Source organism: Carassius carassius, chromosome 3 (genome assembly GCF_963082965.1).
Source record: "Carassius carassius chromosome 3, fCarCar2.1, whole genome shotgun sequence".
NCBI lineage: Eukaryota > Metazoa > Chordata > Actinopteri > Cypriniformes > Cyprinidae > Carassius > Carassius carassius.
In genome coordinates, this window is record NC_081757.1 from 19,650,103 (window position 1) to 19,669,550 (window position 19,448).

At 37.3% G+C, this 19,448-nt stretch overlaps 1 protein-coding gene across 1 annotated transcript in view; it reads right to left on the bottom strand.

The window, feature by feature from the left end:
• ambra1a (autophagy/beclin-1 regulator 1a) overlaps positions 1-19,448 on the bottom strand; it is a 73,428-nt gene that overhangs the window by 41,198 nt on the left and 12,782 nt on the right. Inside the window, exons 11-12 of the mRNA XM_059532919.1 lie at positions 18,759-18,859; positions 7,648-7,758 (exon numbers count right to left, since the gene is read on the bottom strand). Of these exons, the coding sequence (XP_059388902.1) occupies positions 7,648-7,758; positions 18,759-18,859 (212 nt within the window). The remainder of the gene's footprint in view (positions 1-7,647; positions 7,759-18,758; positions 18,860-19,448) is intronic.

The window sequence follows — 19,448 nt, forward strand, 5'->3', positions numbered from 1 at the left end:
ATGTTTACTTTGAAAAACAAGTAGCACAGTTGTGTGAAAAAAAAAAAAGAAAAAAAAAACCGGTTCTGTGTAAACGTTCCTTACACTACACACAACCATCCGGCATTTCCCATTTTCTTCAGTAATGTGGAGAGTACAGCTGTTTTCCCAGGGTGCCATTAGATTTCTGATGTTGGCTACCACAAGATGAGACAATAAAGAGGTTGTGCTCTTTTTTTCATTAAATGTAGACGTGCTATTGAGGCCATAATTTAATGAAGCAGCAGCTGCAAGCGCTTTATACCATGCGCTTGCTATTATATAGATGCAGCCGATTTCATTTCCTTTATAGCCGTGGGCATACTAAACTTGTTGAAGCATTTTACATAAAATCCTCTTCATCATTTATCAGAAAAATGAATATTCATAGACTCTTGTTGCAATTTTGCATGAATGGGTCTGGTATGTGTGTAAAGTATCTGTTATTATCTTGAAGCTGGAGCTTTACAGCCATTGAGAAAGCCCTTCAGCTTCTGAGAATGTACAGAGAAACAAAAACACTTTAACACTACAATCACAGCCTTGCTCTGACAGTCTCAAATTTCATTTGGGGTTTTACTTTCCAAGTGTCACAAAAATCCTGCAATAAAACCCAATGAGTTTGCTTTTATGAGAACAGCATGGGACTGAACATGTACACACATAAAAATAATATTAAAATAGAGGGGGAAGGAAGGGGAACAAAAATCACACATCTTATTCACAGACTGACGACCTGCTACACCTGCTAAGCTCTAACGAGAGAGGGCTTTGTGTTAAGAAAGAACTAGAGCGGAGCATTTAATTTGATTTGACTCAAAGCTCTCCTAATTAAAACAAAACTGGTGTGTGCTGCTATCCCAGCAAAAGTCCACATAGCCCTTAGCAATTCTGTGATTTCAGTTAAGGCAACTCAGAAACATCTTTGATTTCAGGAACTGCAACATCTTAGGGCTTGGAAATGTTTTGTCTTTGATCCTCTGTTTTGGTCTTTATATAGAACAAAATGTACACAGGGCTAAAGATTTCATCTTAACTGTAACAGAGCAGAGGACAAGAGAAGAGCTGCTGGAGGCAGCATCATTAATGTCAGTGTTTACCTTCTGCTGAAAAAATTATAATCTGACAACTATCCCTCTCCTAATTATACATTAATGAGCTGGGTGGTGTTAAAATGATAAATCAGCTATGATGTCTTATATTTAGTCTGAGTTGCAATTACACTGACTTATGATCCCAGCAGATTCCTGACATTATTGACTTTGGAAGGATGATGTAAATGGTTCCTCTGTAGCTTTATGAGCTGGATTTGTCCCCAGTCTCTGTTGGTAACTGAAAATTCCTAAACCGCTCTCTAACAATCACTTCCCTGAAAAGTCTTGTTGACCTTCCGTCTTAACTGGTTCTGCAACTCTCATGTTTTTTATCGATGTGAGTAACAATAGCATTCAAATTTTAGTATGTTAAGAAATTAATACTTTAGTTCAGCAAGAGTTAAACAGCAAGCATTAAATTGATTAAAATTCACAGTAAAGATGCTTTTAATGTTACAAAAGATTTAGATTTCAAATAAATGCTGATCTTTTAAACTTTCTATTCCAATATAAAATAATCCAAAAAGTATCAGGGCTTTCACAAAAATATTAAGCAGCACAACTATGTGTTAACATTGCTAATAATAAGAAATGTTTCTTGAGCACAAAATCAGCGTATTGAATGATATAGAATGATTTCTGAAGGACTATGTGACACTGAAGACTGGAGTAATGGCTGCTTAAAATTCAGCTTTGCCATCACAGAAATAAATACATTTTAAAATATATTCAAATAAACAGTTGATTGATCAGATATATGCAGCACTGGGGAGCAAAAAAGAATTTGTTTCATTACCTACCCCCAACATTTGAACGGCATAGTGTAAAGAATACAAACCTTAACAATGGTAAAACCAATGCTACCTTGGTGATAATCTAGCTAGTTAATATTTAAACACACAGATATTTGTTAGGATTAGCTACATGGTTATGGACAATATTGACGCACATGAAAGCGCACAGCTTTTGTCCTAGACCTGACCTCACGAAACTGAAGCACGAGTCCTGCTGTTCTCTCTACTTTGGACTGTTGCTGTTTTATATAAATATCAACATCTTCACTATTGTTTCAGCTCCACTACAACGGCATCTTCATACCATTTGACACCGAAGCTGGTCTAAGCCTTAAATGGCACCAAGATGATGGGAAGAAAGGTCACCCGGCACAAATGAGCAATGTCTTTTTGGGCATCCCATAAACTGACACACACACAATCATCTACACCCTTTGGAACAGATGTTAGATTACACAGCCAGGAACCTTGGCTAGAGTAGCACCCCTAGACTTTGCATTATATTATATTGGCAATTAGTGCAGTTTACTTGTTTTGTTTACTGGTTATTAAACTTTTTACATGCAAGTTTAATAACAAGTACACAGAACAAGTCAACCTTGGTGCTTTGTATCACTCCCAGAGCTTCAGTGTAGCCAGTCACGTTCTCTGCTCTATTAAAACAATGGCTAACTTTGATGTAGAGCACTTCCACCCTCCTCTGTACTTGAGACACTGTTTATTTCAGATTCTTGAAGCCATATATTATCATGAAGTAGATGCATCAGAGAGCATGGAAACATCTTAGCTCGTTAATACTTCTGCTCTTAGACTGAGTTGGCCAGAAAGAAGGTTTTTGAGGGAAGAGTAGTTAGTAAAGAGAAGAGAATTCAAGCTCACATTTGATAATGAGCTTGCTCAGGTAAAGGCCCATCGTGCTCAGATGTCTTTGCCTCAGATTTGCATAAGCCCAATAGATTTCTTCACCTCTGTAGGCAAAAATGAGTCCAAAAAGGATAGTTTTTTTTTTTCTCGAATTGGCCCAAAAAATCTGTAACCTGTCCCATCTACACTAATGGTTATATAGCCTGAAGTCTGACCAGCTATTTTTAACAAGTGCATTGGCTTTCTAATGGATATGTCCTTCCACAATTTTTGGATGAAAAAAGTTATCTTAATTAATGTATCTTACTGATTCTGCAATATGTAAGCCAGAGCACATAATTAAAGCAATTTCTAAAAAGAGATGAAGTGCTTTTTCTTTCAATTAAACCAGACTGCATTGAAATAATTATAGAGGAGAAAAGAATCATATAGACCACCATAAAAAAGAAAAATGTTCACAAAAGCCCAGTCGTGCTTAATTAAAAGCTATGGCAAGAGCATGTCTAATGGAAATGTTTCGATCTCAAGTGTTATGTAGAACAATGAGCTTCTACGAATTCAACATGAGCAGTTTAAGTATTACTCAGTGCTATGACTGCAGCACAATATATGAACTTCTAATGGGCTCCAAAATCAATAGCACAGTTTATTTGACCTCTAATGCCTATAACGGGTTTCTTGTATTTGTAATTAGACTGCACTGATGCTCCAGAGGGAATGTGTACTGTGGGAGGACAGAAGAATGTACTCAGGCCTCTGTAGAGTGGATGCAGCCTGCTGGCAAGTGAAGAGGGCTTCTGTCCATGGGGTCAGTGTTCTGCTCAGCCGAAACAGTCCAGATCTACCTCCCGCTATTTCCCATTTACTTCAGTAATACTTGTAGCAAATCTGATGCTATGTTCTCTGATATAAAAACAACTGTTTGCTTTCTTCTTTACACAAGCTCAAAACTGTGATCAATGTTAGTTAAGGTTCCCGTTTCACTTTGCAAGCCTGTGTGGATCTAACAAAAATGAATTCTTTTCTCAGCACTGTCTGCTGAAAATGTAAGTCTATTGTAACTCAACTTTGTTATTCATTTTTAATGCAAACGTAAAAACAAAGTTTCACATTGAAAGCACAAGAATCATTTATTCTACAGTGTTGCAGTACAGAGCTGTGGCTTTAATGATCATAAAGGCCTGTTCACAGCAAAAACGATAAATACTATAACAGTACTATAATGATAGTAACATTACCATTTATAGCAATGGATGATATTGATCTGTTTATTCCAACTGTGCACTTATGAGAATAACTTGAATTTAAGAAGGAAGGATTTTGATTGGCTGTCAATTCATCAGCTGGGAAAAAATGCTTTGAATGTAATTCTAACAATATGATTGTCTGCATCTTTATCATTATAATTGTGTGGTGTGTACCCATTCTTAGTCTGAATGGATCACCTTTCTAATCTGACTGAGAAAACTTCCTATGATCAACCCTTGGGACAACCATGACTGCCTGCAGTGTTGGGGAGTAACTAGTTACATGTAACGGCGTTACGTAATTTAATTACAAAATTATTGTAACTGTAATTAGTTACAGTTACTAAGAAAAAATGAGTAATTAAATTACAGTTACTTATGAAATTTTTTACGATTACAAAGGGGATTACATTTGAATATTTACACACATCCACATACAGATTTAACTGATTTCTTTCCCAAATTGCACTGACTATTCTGAGACATACCGCCCTAATAATTTCCGGGATGCGGAAACACAGTCTGCTTCGTAGAATCCAGTCATAAAAACGAAATGCCTAACGCGGACGGAATATGCCACATTTTGGATGACTAAATCAAAAGTAGGTCAGTACACTTGAATCAAAACATGACATGGACTAGTGTCTGTGAATATAAAGCCCCAAAAATGCAATATATGACTTGCACATCCTGGCAGCCGATTTTGCCCCACTATTTAATATCATTATTGTATAATTGCCTGCCGAATGTACCAAAGCGATCATTTGCGAATCCGCCATTAATAGCTAATTAAATCTCTAATAAGTGATGAATTGTTAGTCATGACTCGCGCGCTCTCCGCGGCTCCGCCAAACGGTTTGGATCAGACTCAGAGTAATCAATGCGAGAGAGAGAGAGAGAGAGAGAGAGAGAGAGAGAGAGAGAGAGAGAGAGAGAGAGAGAGAGAGAGAGAGAGAGAGAGAGAGAGAGAGAGAGAGAGAGAGAATACAGTGGACTGCTGGAGAAGAGAAGCAAAACTACTGTTCAGGGTTTCAGGTCAGTTTCATCTGTAAAGATGCTTTTTTGTCTTTGTTTTTTTTATTTATTTAATCAAGCAGCAGCACGTTGCTCATCAGTCATCACTCAAAATACTATATAAAGGACATCATTATTATCTGTTGTAATGTTACAGTAGTAATTTCAGATTTTTTTATAGGTTTAGGGGGAGTTAAGACAGACAACAACACAACCCTTACGAAAATTAACATTTTAATATTTAACTATAAATCCAGAGAAAATGGTTACTATTGTTTAACTGTAATAACCAAAAATGTTAAAATATTTTACAAATGTATTTATTTAAATAAATAAATACAAATCCATTTGCAAAAAAAAAACTAAACAAAAAAACAAGGTTATTTTACTTTTATATAGGCTAATAAAAGCAAGGTTAATTTTTGTAAGGGAAAAACATGACTCGTGTACAGTATTAGGATTTTTCTATAAAGATATTGTAGTATTGTAGAGTATTGTATTGTAAAGTATAGTTTTGTTCAATCTTGAGTATTAAAGTCATGAGAGAGATGGATAACAGGGCAAAATAAAGAGACTGAAGAGAAAAATGGAAGTGAAGGTGCAGTTCAGGAGAGAACTTTTAATTATTTAGCATGTCCCCAAATTAAAGATTTAAACCTTTTTTATGTCAGGTCCATACAAAAAATAGTTTTGTCCGTGAATTTGTTTGTATGAGTTTGAATTTTCCAGTCTGAATTTTTTCCCAGTCCTTCCCTCCTGTAAATTAATGGCAAAGACATGGCTTCATTTACTACACATAGGCCTACTGAAGCTCGCAGTGTTTTCAACCCCTGCCGCCTCAATATAGGAGTACACGAGCACATAAACATAATTTCTAGAACTGCTCTGTGTCACTTCATGCATTTTACTTATTTTGAGAAAACTATCATCATTACAGAGACAGCAGTTTAAAAAAAACACCAATGTTTCAGGAGTTTATTACACAGAATACGTCACATGCTTATTAGATAAATGTATTTAAGTTGATGCATATGCTTTTATTTATTATTCTTTAATTTTCACAAATTTAGAAAAGTAATCAAAAAGTACTCAAAAGTAATAAGTTACATTACTTTAATAAAGTAATTGAAAAAGTTACACTACTATTACATTTTAAACAGGGTAACTTGTAATCTGTAACCTATTACATTTCCAAAGTAACCTTCCCAACACTGACTGCCTGTATGCACCAAACAGAGATAAAACAATTAGAATTAATTCCTAGTTAGCAGCCAATCTTCCAATCCATCTTTTTTGGGGGTACTTTACAATAAACACGATAAGCCACAACACACCATAATTTGGAGGATGTTGTGAAGCCAGAGATTTTCTTTCAGGGTGTTTGGGGCAAAGCTGGGGATTCTGCAAGCCAAGAAGGGTAAGGGGATTTTCCAAAACAATTGTGCGTGTTTGAATAGCTTTAACAAAAACCTAACTAAATCTTTTCTGTCCTCTAAAACCGGACCCAAATGACACTGGGATGCACAATACGTCTGCATGTACTGTATGATATGCATTGAGCTGTTCTGTCTCATTTCTAAGTTTTTTTTTTTTTTTTACACTAACAACAGCTAAACTGTCAGTTTTTTTTGCCATGTCTGTTGGATATCTGAGTATTTAAAAATAAATGAGTCTTCGACAGAACAGACAAATAAAACTCAATCCCCATCCATCAACAGATCCTCAGCAGGTTGGGCCTGGGTCTAGACTTTGATTTCTTTTTTTCCTTACCTTCATAGTGCAATAAACACAGAATTCACTGCACTCATTTTCTTGTGTGTATCTGGATGCGTGTACATGCCCTGAGGGATGCTAACCTTTGACTGAACAGATGTTAGTGCCTAAGTGCTGCCAGGTGTGAGATCAAGCCCAGATAACAAGAATCACTCTGCAATCTTGTAATCAGCCATGGGTAATCGCCAAGAGCTTCCAGTAATGCTCATCATGAGAGAGAAAGAAAGAGAGAGGCGGGGAAGAAAATAACTTTAATATGTGACCAATTTCCTCTCCTGTCCATGGCATCTGCCCTCCATCAGCTGCACTCTTGTGCTCAGTGGAGTGCTCACTCGTACCTTTTTCTACAGCTACTCTACCATGGTGCAGCCTTTCCCCTCACTACAATTTCCTCAACACTGTGGGGTATTGGAGCATTTTGTGTTGGTGTTTGGGTGGATGGGCACATGGCAAATATTAAATCTCAGAAAGAACTCATGTGCCTTTTTGGAAAATCCCCTACTAAACACCACTGGAACCAGGGGTGGGTTAAATCCTAATCCTATATTTTATTGAATGTTCTACTGTTCATATGCAAAACTCAGTCATAAACAAAACCAGTCCTCTTAGACTATGATCTGACAAGTGACAGATGATTTAGACAGTTTAGATTCTTGCTCAAAAAAGTTTTGTGTGTGTGGAATATTTACTGTTAAGAACTAAACTTAAGATGACTGTAGAGCAATCAGAATCATTAAAGAAAGAATCCCAGTATACTAAAACATTAATTCTCCCCATCTGTAATTGATAATATGACAGTCTATTTGTCAATAATGGCTTTGATACACCCCTGCAACCACTCACCATTACTGATCTCAGGCAAGTCATATTTGGTGAAGTCCCACCACTGGAGACGATACGTTGTGTTAGCTATGTTGCTGGCCACTGCAGATTGACCGTCCCCAATTACAGCACCTTAAAAAAAAGAAAAAAAGTGTGACGTTACAGGTACAGCAATTAAACAATTCATCAACCAGTCAATATTTCTACGTAAACAGGCTGAAAATGCACATTCCATACAGTACCATTCAAAAAAGTTTTTTTCAGTAAGGATGCATTAAACTGATCACAAAGTAAAGGTTACAAATGATTTCTATGGCAAATAAATCCTGTCCTTTTGAAATTTCTATTCTTCAAATAATCCTAAAAATGGATCACAGTTTCCTACAAAAATCTTAATAAATGTTAATATTATAACTGCTTTCAATATTAATAATAATAAGACATTTTTCTTGAGCAGCATATCAGCATATTAGAATGATTTCTGAAAGATTATATGACACTGAATACAGAAGTAATGACTTTTAAAAATGTAGCTTTGCCATCACAGGAATAACATTTTTACATGTATTGAAATAGAAAACGGGTATTTTAACTTTTACAATATTACTGTTTTACTCAAATTTTCTACCCTTCTTTCAAACTATTAATAACTCTTACCAACCACACACTATTAAATGGTAGTGTACATCTGACCACAACAGAAACAGCACATTACAAGAACAAGGAAAATCTAACAGCATTTGACTAAAGAGGCTCTACTGTGTTTTGTTGCGGTTTACAGGGCATCTCTGAGTGCAACCCAAGGCTTGAACACTCAAGCAGAAAACAGAAAAATTAATAGCAAGGGCCCTACTAAGACTGGTAACACTAGGTTAAATGAGAGCAGACGAAAGTAACAGACAAAATAAGGAAGAGGTTATTTCTATATCTACAAATCCTCTTCTGCATCTAATTTAGACAAAAACAAGCTTTGTTTTGCCTGAGGAATCTCCTCTATCTGCGATAACTTGTTCTACGAAGAGACCTTCAATGGTTATATAAACTATACTGCACTCCGGGCACTTAGCAAATCAGACAACACACTCGCCACTGAATTTAATACAGGTCTCTGTCTGCAAAATAACTCTTCTCTGAGGTAAACAAGGAAATGTCAGGCTGTCCTCTTCAGTGCTCAGCCCTGTCACCATAATTACAGAAGGGAAGAGGGAAGGCTTTGGCCGAACAGTACACTTAGAGGTCCATTTGCCAGTAGAGGGTCGATCCTGGGCCTGGCTAACAGATTAGATTTGCCTGTTATGACCTGGACTCAAGGAAATGTAATGCAAACATAAATATCTATTACACAGCTTCCCCCTGCACTCTGCTGTCTGCCTATTACAGCCCACAGACACCCAGGTGCAGCGAGCTGGCATTCAGACAGGCTTTCAGGAGCTGCTCTAACAACCATGGACTAATGAGCTGGAGAGCTTCTCTCAGTTTAAAAGACCCTTTGGGAAGCGGAATGCTGCGGACTTTACACTAAACCTAACCAGAAAAACAACACATCTGGTCTTGGTGTTATTCTACTGCTAACATGGCACATGTTATCATGAAAACTAAATAGTTAGTTAGAAAAAAAAAAAAAAAAAAAAAAAAAAAAAAATTATATATATATATATATATATATATATATATATATATATATATATATATATATATATATATATATATATATATGTATATATATATATATATATATTAGTTTTGTAATATTATGCCTTTACTGTCAATTTTGAACAATTTATTGCATGCTTGCAAGTAAAAAAATAATACAACCCGAATTCCGGAAAAGTTGGGACGTTTTTTAAATTTTAATAAAATGAAAACTAAAGGAATTTCAAATCACATGAGCCAATATTTTATTCACAATAGAACATAGATAACATAGCAAATGTTTAAACTGAGAAATTTCACACTTTTATTCACTTAATTAGCTCATTTAAAATTTAATGCCTGCTACAGGTCTCAAAAAAGTTGGCACGGGGGCAACAAATGGCTAAAAAAGCAAGCAGTTTTGAAAAGATTCAGCTGGGAGAACATTAGCTATAAAAGCTTTGTCTTAGAGAAGCAGAGTCTCTCAGAAGTAAAGATGAGCAGAGGCTCTCCAATCTGTGAAAGACTGCGTAAAAAAATTGTGGAAAACTTTAAAAACAATGTTCCTCAACGTCAAATTGCAAAGGCTTTGCAAATCTCATCATCTACAGTGCATAACATCATCAAAAGATTCAGAGAAACTGGAGAAATCTCTGTGCGTAAGGGACAAGGCCGGAGACCTTTATTGGATGCCCGTGGTCTTCGGGCTCTCAGACGACACTGCATCACTCATCGGCATGATTGTGTCAATGACATTACTAAATGGGCCCAGGAATACTTTCAGAAACCACTGTCGGTAAACACAATCCGCCGTGCCATCAGCAGATGCCAACTAAATCTCTATCATGCAAAAAGGAAGCCATATGTGAACATGGTCCAGAAGCACCGTCGTGTCCTGTGGGCCAAGGCTCATTTAAAATGGACTATTTCAAAGTGGAATAGTGTTTTATGGTCAGACGAGTCCAAATTTGACATTCTTGTTGGAAATCACGGACGCCGTGTCCTCCGGGCTAAAGAGGAGGGAGACCTTCCAGCATGTTATCAGCGTTCAGTTCAAAAGCCAGCATCTCTGATGGTATGGGGGTGCATAAGTGCATACGGTATGGGCAGCTTGCATGTTTTGGAAGGCTCTGTGAATGCTGAAAGGTATATAAAGGTTTTAGAGCAACATATGCTTCCCTCCAAACAACGTCTATTTCAGGGAAGGCCTTGTTTATTTCAGCAGGACAATGCAAAACCACATACTGCAGCTATAACAACAGCATGGCTTCGTCGTAGAAGAGTCCGGGTGCTAACCTGGCTTGCCTGCAGTCCAGATCTTTCACCTATAGAGAACATTTGGCGCATCATTAAACGAAAAATACGTCAAAGACGACCACGAACTCTTCAGCAGCTGGAAATCTATATAAGGCAAGAATGGGACCAAATTCCAACAGCAAAACTCCAGCAACTCATAGCCTCAATGCCCAGACGTCTTCAAACTGTTTTGAAAAGAAAAGGAGATGCTACACCATGGTAAACATGCCCCGTCCCAACTATTTTGAGACCTGTAGCAGAAATCAAAATTGAAATGAGCTCATTTTGTGCATAAAATTGTAAACTTTCTCAGTTTAAACATTTGCTATGTTATCTATGTTCTATTGTGAATAAAATATTGGCTCATGTGATTTGAAAGTCTTTTAGTTTTCATTTTATTAAAATTTAAAAAACGTCCCAACTTTTCCGGAATTCGGGTTGTATTTCCTTACTGGCCTCGAACTTCTGAACAGTACTGTATGTTTTGGCCATAGAGACAGCTCTTAAAGAGGAAATAAGGGAGAACAGAATGATGGACAGAACTGAGACTAGGGTGTTGACTGAAACTGAATCATCTGAATCATGAATCGTTTTTTTTACCCTCCAAAGCGTAGGTCAACAACAGGGCAAATCGTCAGGCCAGAAACATTATTAGGATGAATAACACATCCTTGTGACACAAAGTCATCTTTAAAAAACAAAGGACATAATAAATTATTTTACTGCTACATGGCTTCATTTTAAAGACAATCTGGAGGAGTGGAGTGGAACAGATGAGGAACAGACTGAGTTTACATGAATTAGCTACACTTAAATGACAATTTTATCCACAACAAAAACAAACAAAAAGCACTAAGGCGAGGGTGAGGGATTAAGTATTTATCATCTGTCACAGTGCAGTTATGAGCTAAGGCTTTTTCACAGCCATCGTTTTCCTCATAGACGAACAAAACATTTGCCTTGAAAAATGGAACCTATGGGGATGCTGAGTGCTTGAGGAGAATTTTACAAGGTGGACAGAGACTGTAGAAACTGGGGGATACATTCATTTACATTTTCCAGTCATTTACATATTCACAGATTTAAAAAAAAAAAAAGAGCATTTAAAAACACTCAGTTTAAGAGTTCATCCAAAGCATGAACAATGTGTCATGCTCATGTCATTTGAAACCTGTAAGATTCTTTCTCTTTTGGAACACAAAAGAAAATATTTTGACAGAACTGCAATTGTTTATTTGTTTTTTTTTTGTGAAAAATCCCTTAACAACATACTACTACTACTAATAATTTATGTATTAACAGTCAGTGTTCACGGTTTTGTAATGGCAAAAACTAAGCCAATTTGATTTTTACACATTTTTCATCAATTAAATATTATTGATGCTTTATCCATATTCATTCACTGTAAAAATTCTACTGACAGTAATTTGATTAAATGATTCTCTTATTCAAAAACATATCTTCAATTTACCATGTTGAGAGAAAGAGTTAAACAGACTGACTGAGATTAGAGCATGTGCGACAAGTTAGGACTATATTGTATATGATCTTATAACAACATCAATGATACTTAAACTAGCAATCAGATGGCCAAATGTAATCTGAGAAGGCTTTTATAAGCCCAATATATAGACAGCTGCAAAGAGTGAAAGTGAGTGAGTGTATTTTCTAGGTGGCTGCTCTGTCAGGTATAGTTCAGGAAGAAAAGTCAACCACAGGTCGATGAACAGTAGAAAAACCACACACACACAAGCTCAACTAGTCGAAAAAAATAAAAATAAAAATAAAAATAAAAAATGCTCAAAAATTCATGTCATACTCTCTTAATGTCAGGATTCACTCAGTATTTGTTAGCCTCAAAACAACAGTGTCAGACAATCAAATGGTTCTGTTACACTAAGCAAATGCCATGGGAGAACATTCGAAAGTTTGGATGATTAGCTTAACAGGTCTCAGAGTCTTGGCAGGATCAGTTCTTCCCGTCCTGCTGGCTGATTAAACTTCTGCTCAACACCAATTACATTCTCAGCACTCAAGACACAGGCAGTTAGCACCAAGGAGGTCAGGCCTGCACCTTTTCACACAGAGTAGGAAAGCTGTTACAACCGTTAACTAGTAGCCACCATTGCAGCTGGCATGACTGAGCAATGCAATGTTTTCTGGAAACAGTTAGCAGCCCACTGAGCCCAGTATGTCATAATGCTGTGTCATCTGGATAGATTTGGATTGCATGAACAACCGATCCGACAAGCTACATCCTCCTTCGTTTAACCCAGAGGCTGTCACTCTCAAAAGACAACAATATCAAAAGGGATGAAATTCAAATATCATTTGAAAAGTAACTTTTTCTTTTTTTCTGCAGATCAGTTAATCAAACATGTTGACACTTTAATCTGGCAAATCCTCAGATATGCCCCTCATCAAAGCTTTTACAGACAACAGTATTGTTTTTTTAATCTAAACAGATCCATCGAATTGGTTTAAGGCGTCTCTATTTGATGATGTGATCTGCCAGAGAGAATAAATTAAACTATTTTAAGAAAAGCATAGTAGTAAAAAAAAAACAAGTTGAGTAATAAATGCCAAATTTTGCTGACATTGGACTACGCTTAGGATGTGTTCAACAGAGTAGAATTTCTTAATATAGTCTTAATGACAACATGAGCACTTAATTAATAATTATACAAAACCATAAGTAAACTGTGAATTACGTTAAAGATGAGAACAAGAATGTAAGAGCACGAGAGCACACACAAACCGTGAACACACACCGGGAGCAGTGGGCAGATGTTTGCTCCGACACCAACTGGAGCAATTGGGGGTTCAGTGCCGTGCTCAAGGTCACCTCGGTCGTGTTTTTGAAGGTGGAAGACAGCGGTGCTCATTCACTTCCCCCACCTACAATACCTGCTGGTACTGAGACTCGAACCCGTGACCTTCAGGTTGCAAATCTGACTTTCTAACCTTTAGGCCACAACTGTCCCACATCTCAACATTTTATCAGTGAACAAAAACTAATATCTTGAAGTATCTGTTGACAAAAAGATACCTTCGTTGAGCACACCCTAATTGACAAATTATCTGGATGCAAGTTTGCATACATTACTAACTTCTAGTAGAGAAACAAAGGAGAGGGAGAGATGTTAACATTTTCCAAAAGAAATAAAAAAATTGTTTAAAATACCAGAAGTCTGCATACAGTATACACTGCACTGCAGAAGTATCCAGTAAGCAGAAAGTGAGATTACCATTCCTCACAAATCTATGGTACCTCTCAGAATCAGAAACCCCTTGTACATAGAGCAAGAAATGGTTAGGACATGTGACTCATGACCTCTGAGTCCTCTGAGCTCTGCCAATGCAGAAGAATAAAGAGCAACTGGGAGGCATCACTGATGTTGCACCTCTCAAAACAGGTCACTACCTGGAGCTGCCCAGAAAGACAAAGACAAGAAACAAGAGAAACAGCGAGGGAGAGAGAGGGGGAGACCTCACCTGAACTCTCCATAGACTCAGCTGTGATTTAAGAGCGGCTCTACTGAGTGTTTTAAGGAGTGATTACCCGAGGGAGTCTTTGGATGGCATGTGGTGCGTGTGCTAAACGAGGTCATCATAAGTGTCCCGTACAATAATGGAATTTAGGACGACTACCAAGAAAAATGTGTTTCTTCATGCTAAAACTAATTATATCAGTACTTTCCAAAATAGTTGAAATTGACTTCACACACCAAAATTATAAATTATCTGGCTGTGCAGCAGAATTCAGTCATATCCCTCATATATACTCACCAGGCTCTTCAGCACTGACCCGACAGAGCACAAATAGAGAGAGAAAGTCTGGTGAAAGGACCATTCCATTAAAGATAATCGGGTGTGTGCTGCAGTTTTTCATGCTCTGAAAAGTCCATATAAACTGCGTTTCTCTCTGACAATAACAGCTTGAGGGATCCGTCAGGCCTGTAGTGCTGGGTGGAGCAGGACTGAATGGATCAGAGACGGGCTGAATTAGAGAGGGTCACTGTTCTCCATCACTAACTCTTCATTCATTACACACTCCATCCTAAGGCCTTCCAGCTTTGGCTTTATCGCACTTCCTATCTGTAGTTAAACAATATTTAATAAACACACACACACACATACACATACACACATACCCTAATATTCCTCAATGGTATGAAATCTCTAACAAACAATTATATTTACTTAAGCAGCCGATCGCATCTATTTTGTAAATGTATGTTATAAATATTATTGTGAATTATTCATCAATATCTGCTTCATTTTTAAATTAAATAAAATGATATATATTTATGAACCCTACCCTAGGTACTGCAAAAAACATTTTCACTGTTTTATTTTGGTTTCTATGAACTATAGTTTAAAAATAGTTAGACCGTTTGAAGTTGAGTGACAAACCACCAAAACAATCAAATTCTCACTGAAAACAAATATCATTACACAAAATGCATTCTGGAAGGCAGAAGGGAAAGTAGAATCAAAAACACGGCTTGTCAGCCAAGTGGCCCAAGGGCCAAATACAGTCCATTAATCAATTTATACAGACCTTTGATTAATTTAAAGATCATTCATGAAACTGCCTGATACATGAGAGTGCTCTCTGTATAGAACTCAGTGGTGAAATCAAAAGCACTCAAGTGGTCAACAATTGCCAAGCCAGTGCACAGCATGCTTTTAGCTTCCAACGGTCATAGTTCAGCTACTTGCCAAACATGACCCAGATCAGCATAAGCACACATATTTGATCAAGTCTCACTCTATCAGTTGTATTTATGCAAATAACTTGACTGTTGACACCAAGAATAAACTGTTGCAGCTCATTTGATCAGAGTGTGTGCCGCAAAAAGTGTTATTGGGAAGACCCACTGAACCTGCATACAAATAATGTTTGGTCCTATACAGCTATGAGTCATTCTTAAGCTTGATCATTAAATATATTTTTAAAATTAATTATCGTGTAGTGTGTGTGTGTGTGTGTATACAGTATGACAACTGAAGACAAATGAAGTCGGTCTATCTTCTCAGTCACTGAGCATATTAGGGGTGTTTAGTTTGGTTTCTCATGATATCATTTTAGACTTCAAATGAAAATGCCATAATCTAATAATACTTTGTAATAATACTAATACTTTGAAAAATGTAGGTCCTCCACTAAAATGTTTATTTGGATTTCAAAAGAAAGTAATTGAAGATCCCTGAATTTAGGGTAGAGAAAGAAACACAGCAAATCTACAGAAAGTAAGAGAGAAATCCTGGATATGTGGAAAGTTAAAATGTGGGTATTTGTGCTCTGTGCTGTGGGGCTTGTATCAGGTTGTCTGAGAGCGGTTAGAGAAGGAGAAGTCTTGAAGAGGGGGAATGAGTGCTGGTAATAGCCTGAGTTTGGATATTTGCCCTGGGGTTTACAATAACAGTCCTCTCATCTCATCTTAGAACAAGGGCCAATCATACCTCGTGGCTATGCAACTACCCTCTGCAACACATTATAATAAGAGTCCACAAAACAAGCCCTATTACTGAACTTTAATCCCAGCATTGAGTAATAGATGCGGAGTAAAGTAAATCACGATTTAAAAACTGAAAAATTCAATATGATTAGTTCACACCCAGCGCACTTGACAATTACAAAAAACGAGGTAAAGTACTGATTTAACAATAACTCACAATTAATTTATGCACATAATTCATTCATCTTGCCTCTGAAAAATTAACCATAATAACGGTTTCAACACTGCCATGTACACTGCCCTCCAAAAGTAGTAGAACAGTGAGGCCAATTCCTTAATTTTGCTGTAGACTTAAAATATTTAGATTTGACATCAAAAGATGATTCAGTTTTGCGTGGTTACTCCCTTCAGTCTCTTCTTCAGCAGGTAAGATGCATACTCTATAGGGTTTAAGCCTGGAGATCAACTTAGGCAGTCTAAAACCTTCCACTTCTTGCCCCTGATGAACTCCTTTGTTGCACTGGCACTATGTTTTGGGTCATTATCTTGCTGCATGATGAAGGATCTCCCAAACAGTTTGGTTGCATCTTTTTGTAAATTGACAGACAAAATATTTCTGCAGGCTTCGGAGTTCATTTTTCTGCTGAACGGGCTTATTAATCAGTTAGGATTAATAAGCCCGTCCCAGAGGAAGCGATCCAGTAGATTGTGAATCCTGTCCTATGGAGGTTTTAGCTGATATAATAGGACACACCAGGGCAAAAAAAAATCCCACACCTGTCAGTCACATGTAACATGAGCAATGGGTGGGTTCAAACAAAAGGTGCTATCTTCTAAGTTGTGTCAGAGACAATTTATAAGAGACATGCCACCTCCTCAATCCGAAATACAACTATATAAGGAAAATCCGTAACGGCAAAGATGGCGGTTGTATGCACTTGTCCCGCCCCTCCCGCTGGAAAGCCAATCATCTGCTTTTAATAGTCAAGCGGGGAACATTTAAGCCTATCGTCTGGTTCCACTGACGTATGCGAACAGTTGAGGTATTGCGACAGCGGAGACGATTTAGCCTGCGAGTCAGATGGAATTCACATAGAAGAGGGTGATAACAACACGAAGGCACCGGACTACCAAGGGAGTTAAAGCATTTTATATCGCGACATTGAGCAGTTGTTTAAGTGCTAGGCACAGCACCGGCATTCTGGATAGAGACGTAAATGAAGTTGGTGTCGTGAACCCTTGCGCATGCGTAGTAAAAGTATAACCTGTAGGGAAAAAGCCGTTTTCAACCTTATTTTGGGGCAAAGTCATCAAACTTTTTCAGCGATTTTTATCACATTTTACTGCTGTTTCTATAGATGCAGTTTTTATGTCACAGTGACCAGTGAAAGTGCAGTTCTGGACTTTGTTTACATCACAGCTTAACATATTTCACCCGAAAATAAAAAATCTGTAACCATTTACTGTATATATTTCTTTCTTCTTGAGATAAGGAGGGTCTAAACAATACTAGACCCTACTGATTTTCACTGTTTGGGAAAAAAAAAAGATTTAAAGTAGCCTATCCTTCACAGAAAGAAGGAGAGGAGAGGAGAGGAGAGGAGAGGAGAGACTGAACGACTGCTGATCTGTAAAGTGAAGCCATGATGCTCTTTTCTGTGTGAGCTGGAGAGGGTTTGAAGGGGTCATTTCTGAACCTCGTATCACACACTGCAATTAGTGTGGGCTGAAGATGCCTCTCTGTGTGGGAGAGAGAAAGAATGCTGGTGTGCAAAAGTGAGAAACAGCTCGGTGGACATTTGTATTGTGCTGAATTGGTGCAGAATATGTAGGGAGTGGGATCTGTAAAAAAAAAAAAGGGACGTCCACCCTCACAACAAGCACTCAAAAGATAGCTGAAAAAAAATTTATAAAGTTGCTCCTAAAAATAAGAGCTGTGCATGTTGTTTCCAAAATACCTGATATTTTTCTGCTTCCATATTACACATCTAGTAATCTAATATTCATTCACAACATCTGCTTGGTTCTTCCGCACTTCTGGAAGTTATTGACAATATGTAGATGCTCAGCGGCATATCCGGTGCAGCTGGCAGCTGGTTTTTATAAAAACCCTGCGATGCGGGCATACAGGTGTATAATGATGTATATTTCGAGATTCACTGCTGTTTAGAAAGTAAATTTAGTTGCTTTGAAGTGTAGGTTTGGTGTATGGGACTTAAATAGGAAATACAAAACCATAGCTTTCTGGGTCAATCAAGGTCGAAAAAAAAAATGGATAATAATAAAGTTAGCTAAAAAAACTTTAACTTCAGCTGCATATGGTTAATATTGAAGGGGTAGTTCACTGAAAATGTGTTCATCTGGAGTTGTTTAATATAAAAAAAGGAGTCAAAACAACTTCAGTTTTACATGGCTTCTGAATCCCTACAATAGCTTTGTGCTAATTATACACAATTGGGGCAACAAGAGTGTGAACAGATGCCTACAGAATTTTCTTTTCAGTTGAACTAGCTCTTTAATGCAGAAAAGTCAACGTTAATATAACTGCTGTTAAAGAGCCCCTCTGAGAGCCCTCCTAGCCAAAATAGCAGGGCGAGTGGGCGAATTAGCACTTGTCATTGACATGACTCATGACATTACACAAACATTTTTGGGAAGTTTCATCCCTGACAAAGCCTTCAGTGAGTACCCAGCCCATCTAATATTAGAAAACTCTGTAGCTTTAGAGGGCAAACATACCTGCGAGGACCCTATTGACGGATGAGTGTGTTGCCAGGCCCGGCTGCCCTCGTTCATGGAAGATTCCAGCATACGGTAAAAACTCCGGCAGCAGGAACCGCCTGGGAGAGACGGGCGGAAACAGAGGCAGTGTGAGAGAGACTGACAGGACGTGTGAACCCAAGATTTGAGAGTTTTGAGGTTGAGTAACTCATATCAGCATCACATGCATATTTCACAGTGAAGGAAATTCCATAGTGCACTGTGACAAATTCAGGAAATCAAATGCAAAAAAACGCAGATTTGAAATATAAATGATTACAGAACCAATTTCAATACAAATTTCAATTGTGAAAAGAATCAATAAAAAGAATCAATAATTTTAGTTTTTGTTATATTCATTACAGTTCGAAAGTCTTTGAAAGAAATGAAGACATTTATGCAGCAAAGATGCATGAAGTTGATCAAAAGTGATGGTAAAGATGATTACAAAAGATTTCTGTTTAATAGTGTGAAACTTCAACTTTAAACTTTCTATTCATTAAAGAATCCTGAAAAACTTTATCAAGGTTCCCATAAATATATTAAGCATCGCAACTGTTTCCTACATCGATAGAGTTGACTAGGGCTGCTTTGCCATCAAAGTAAAAAATTACATTTTTAAATATATTAAATTAGAAAACAGCAACTTTAAATTGCAATAATGTTTCC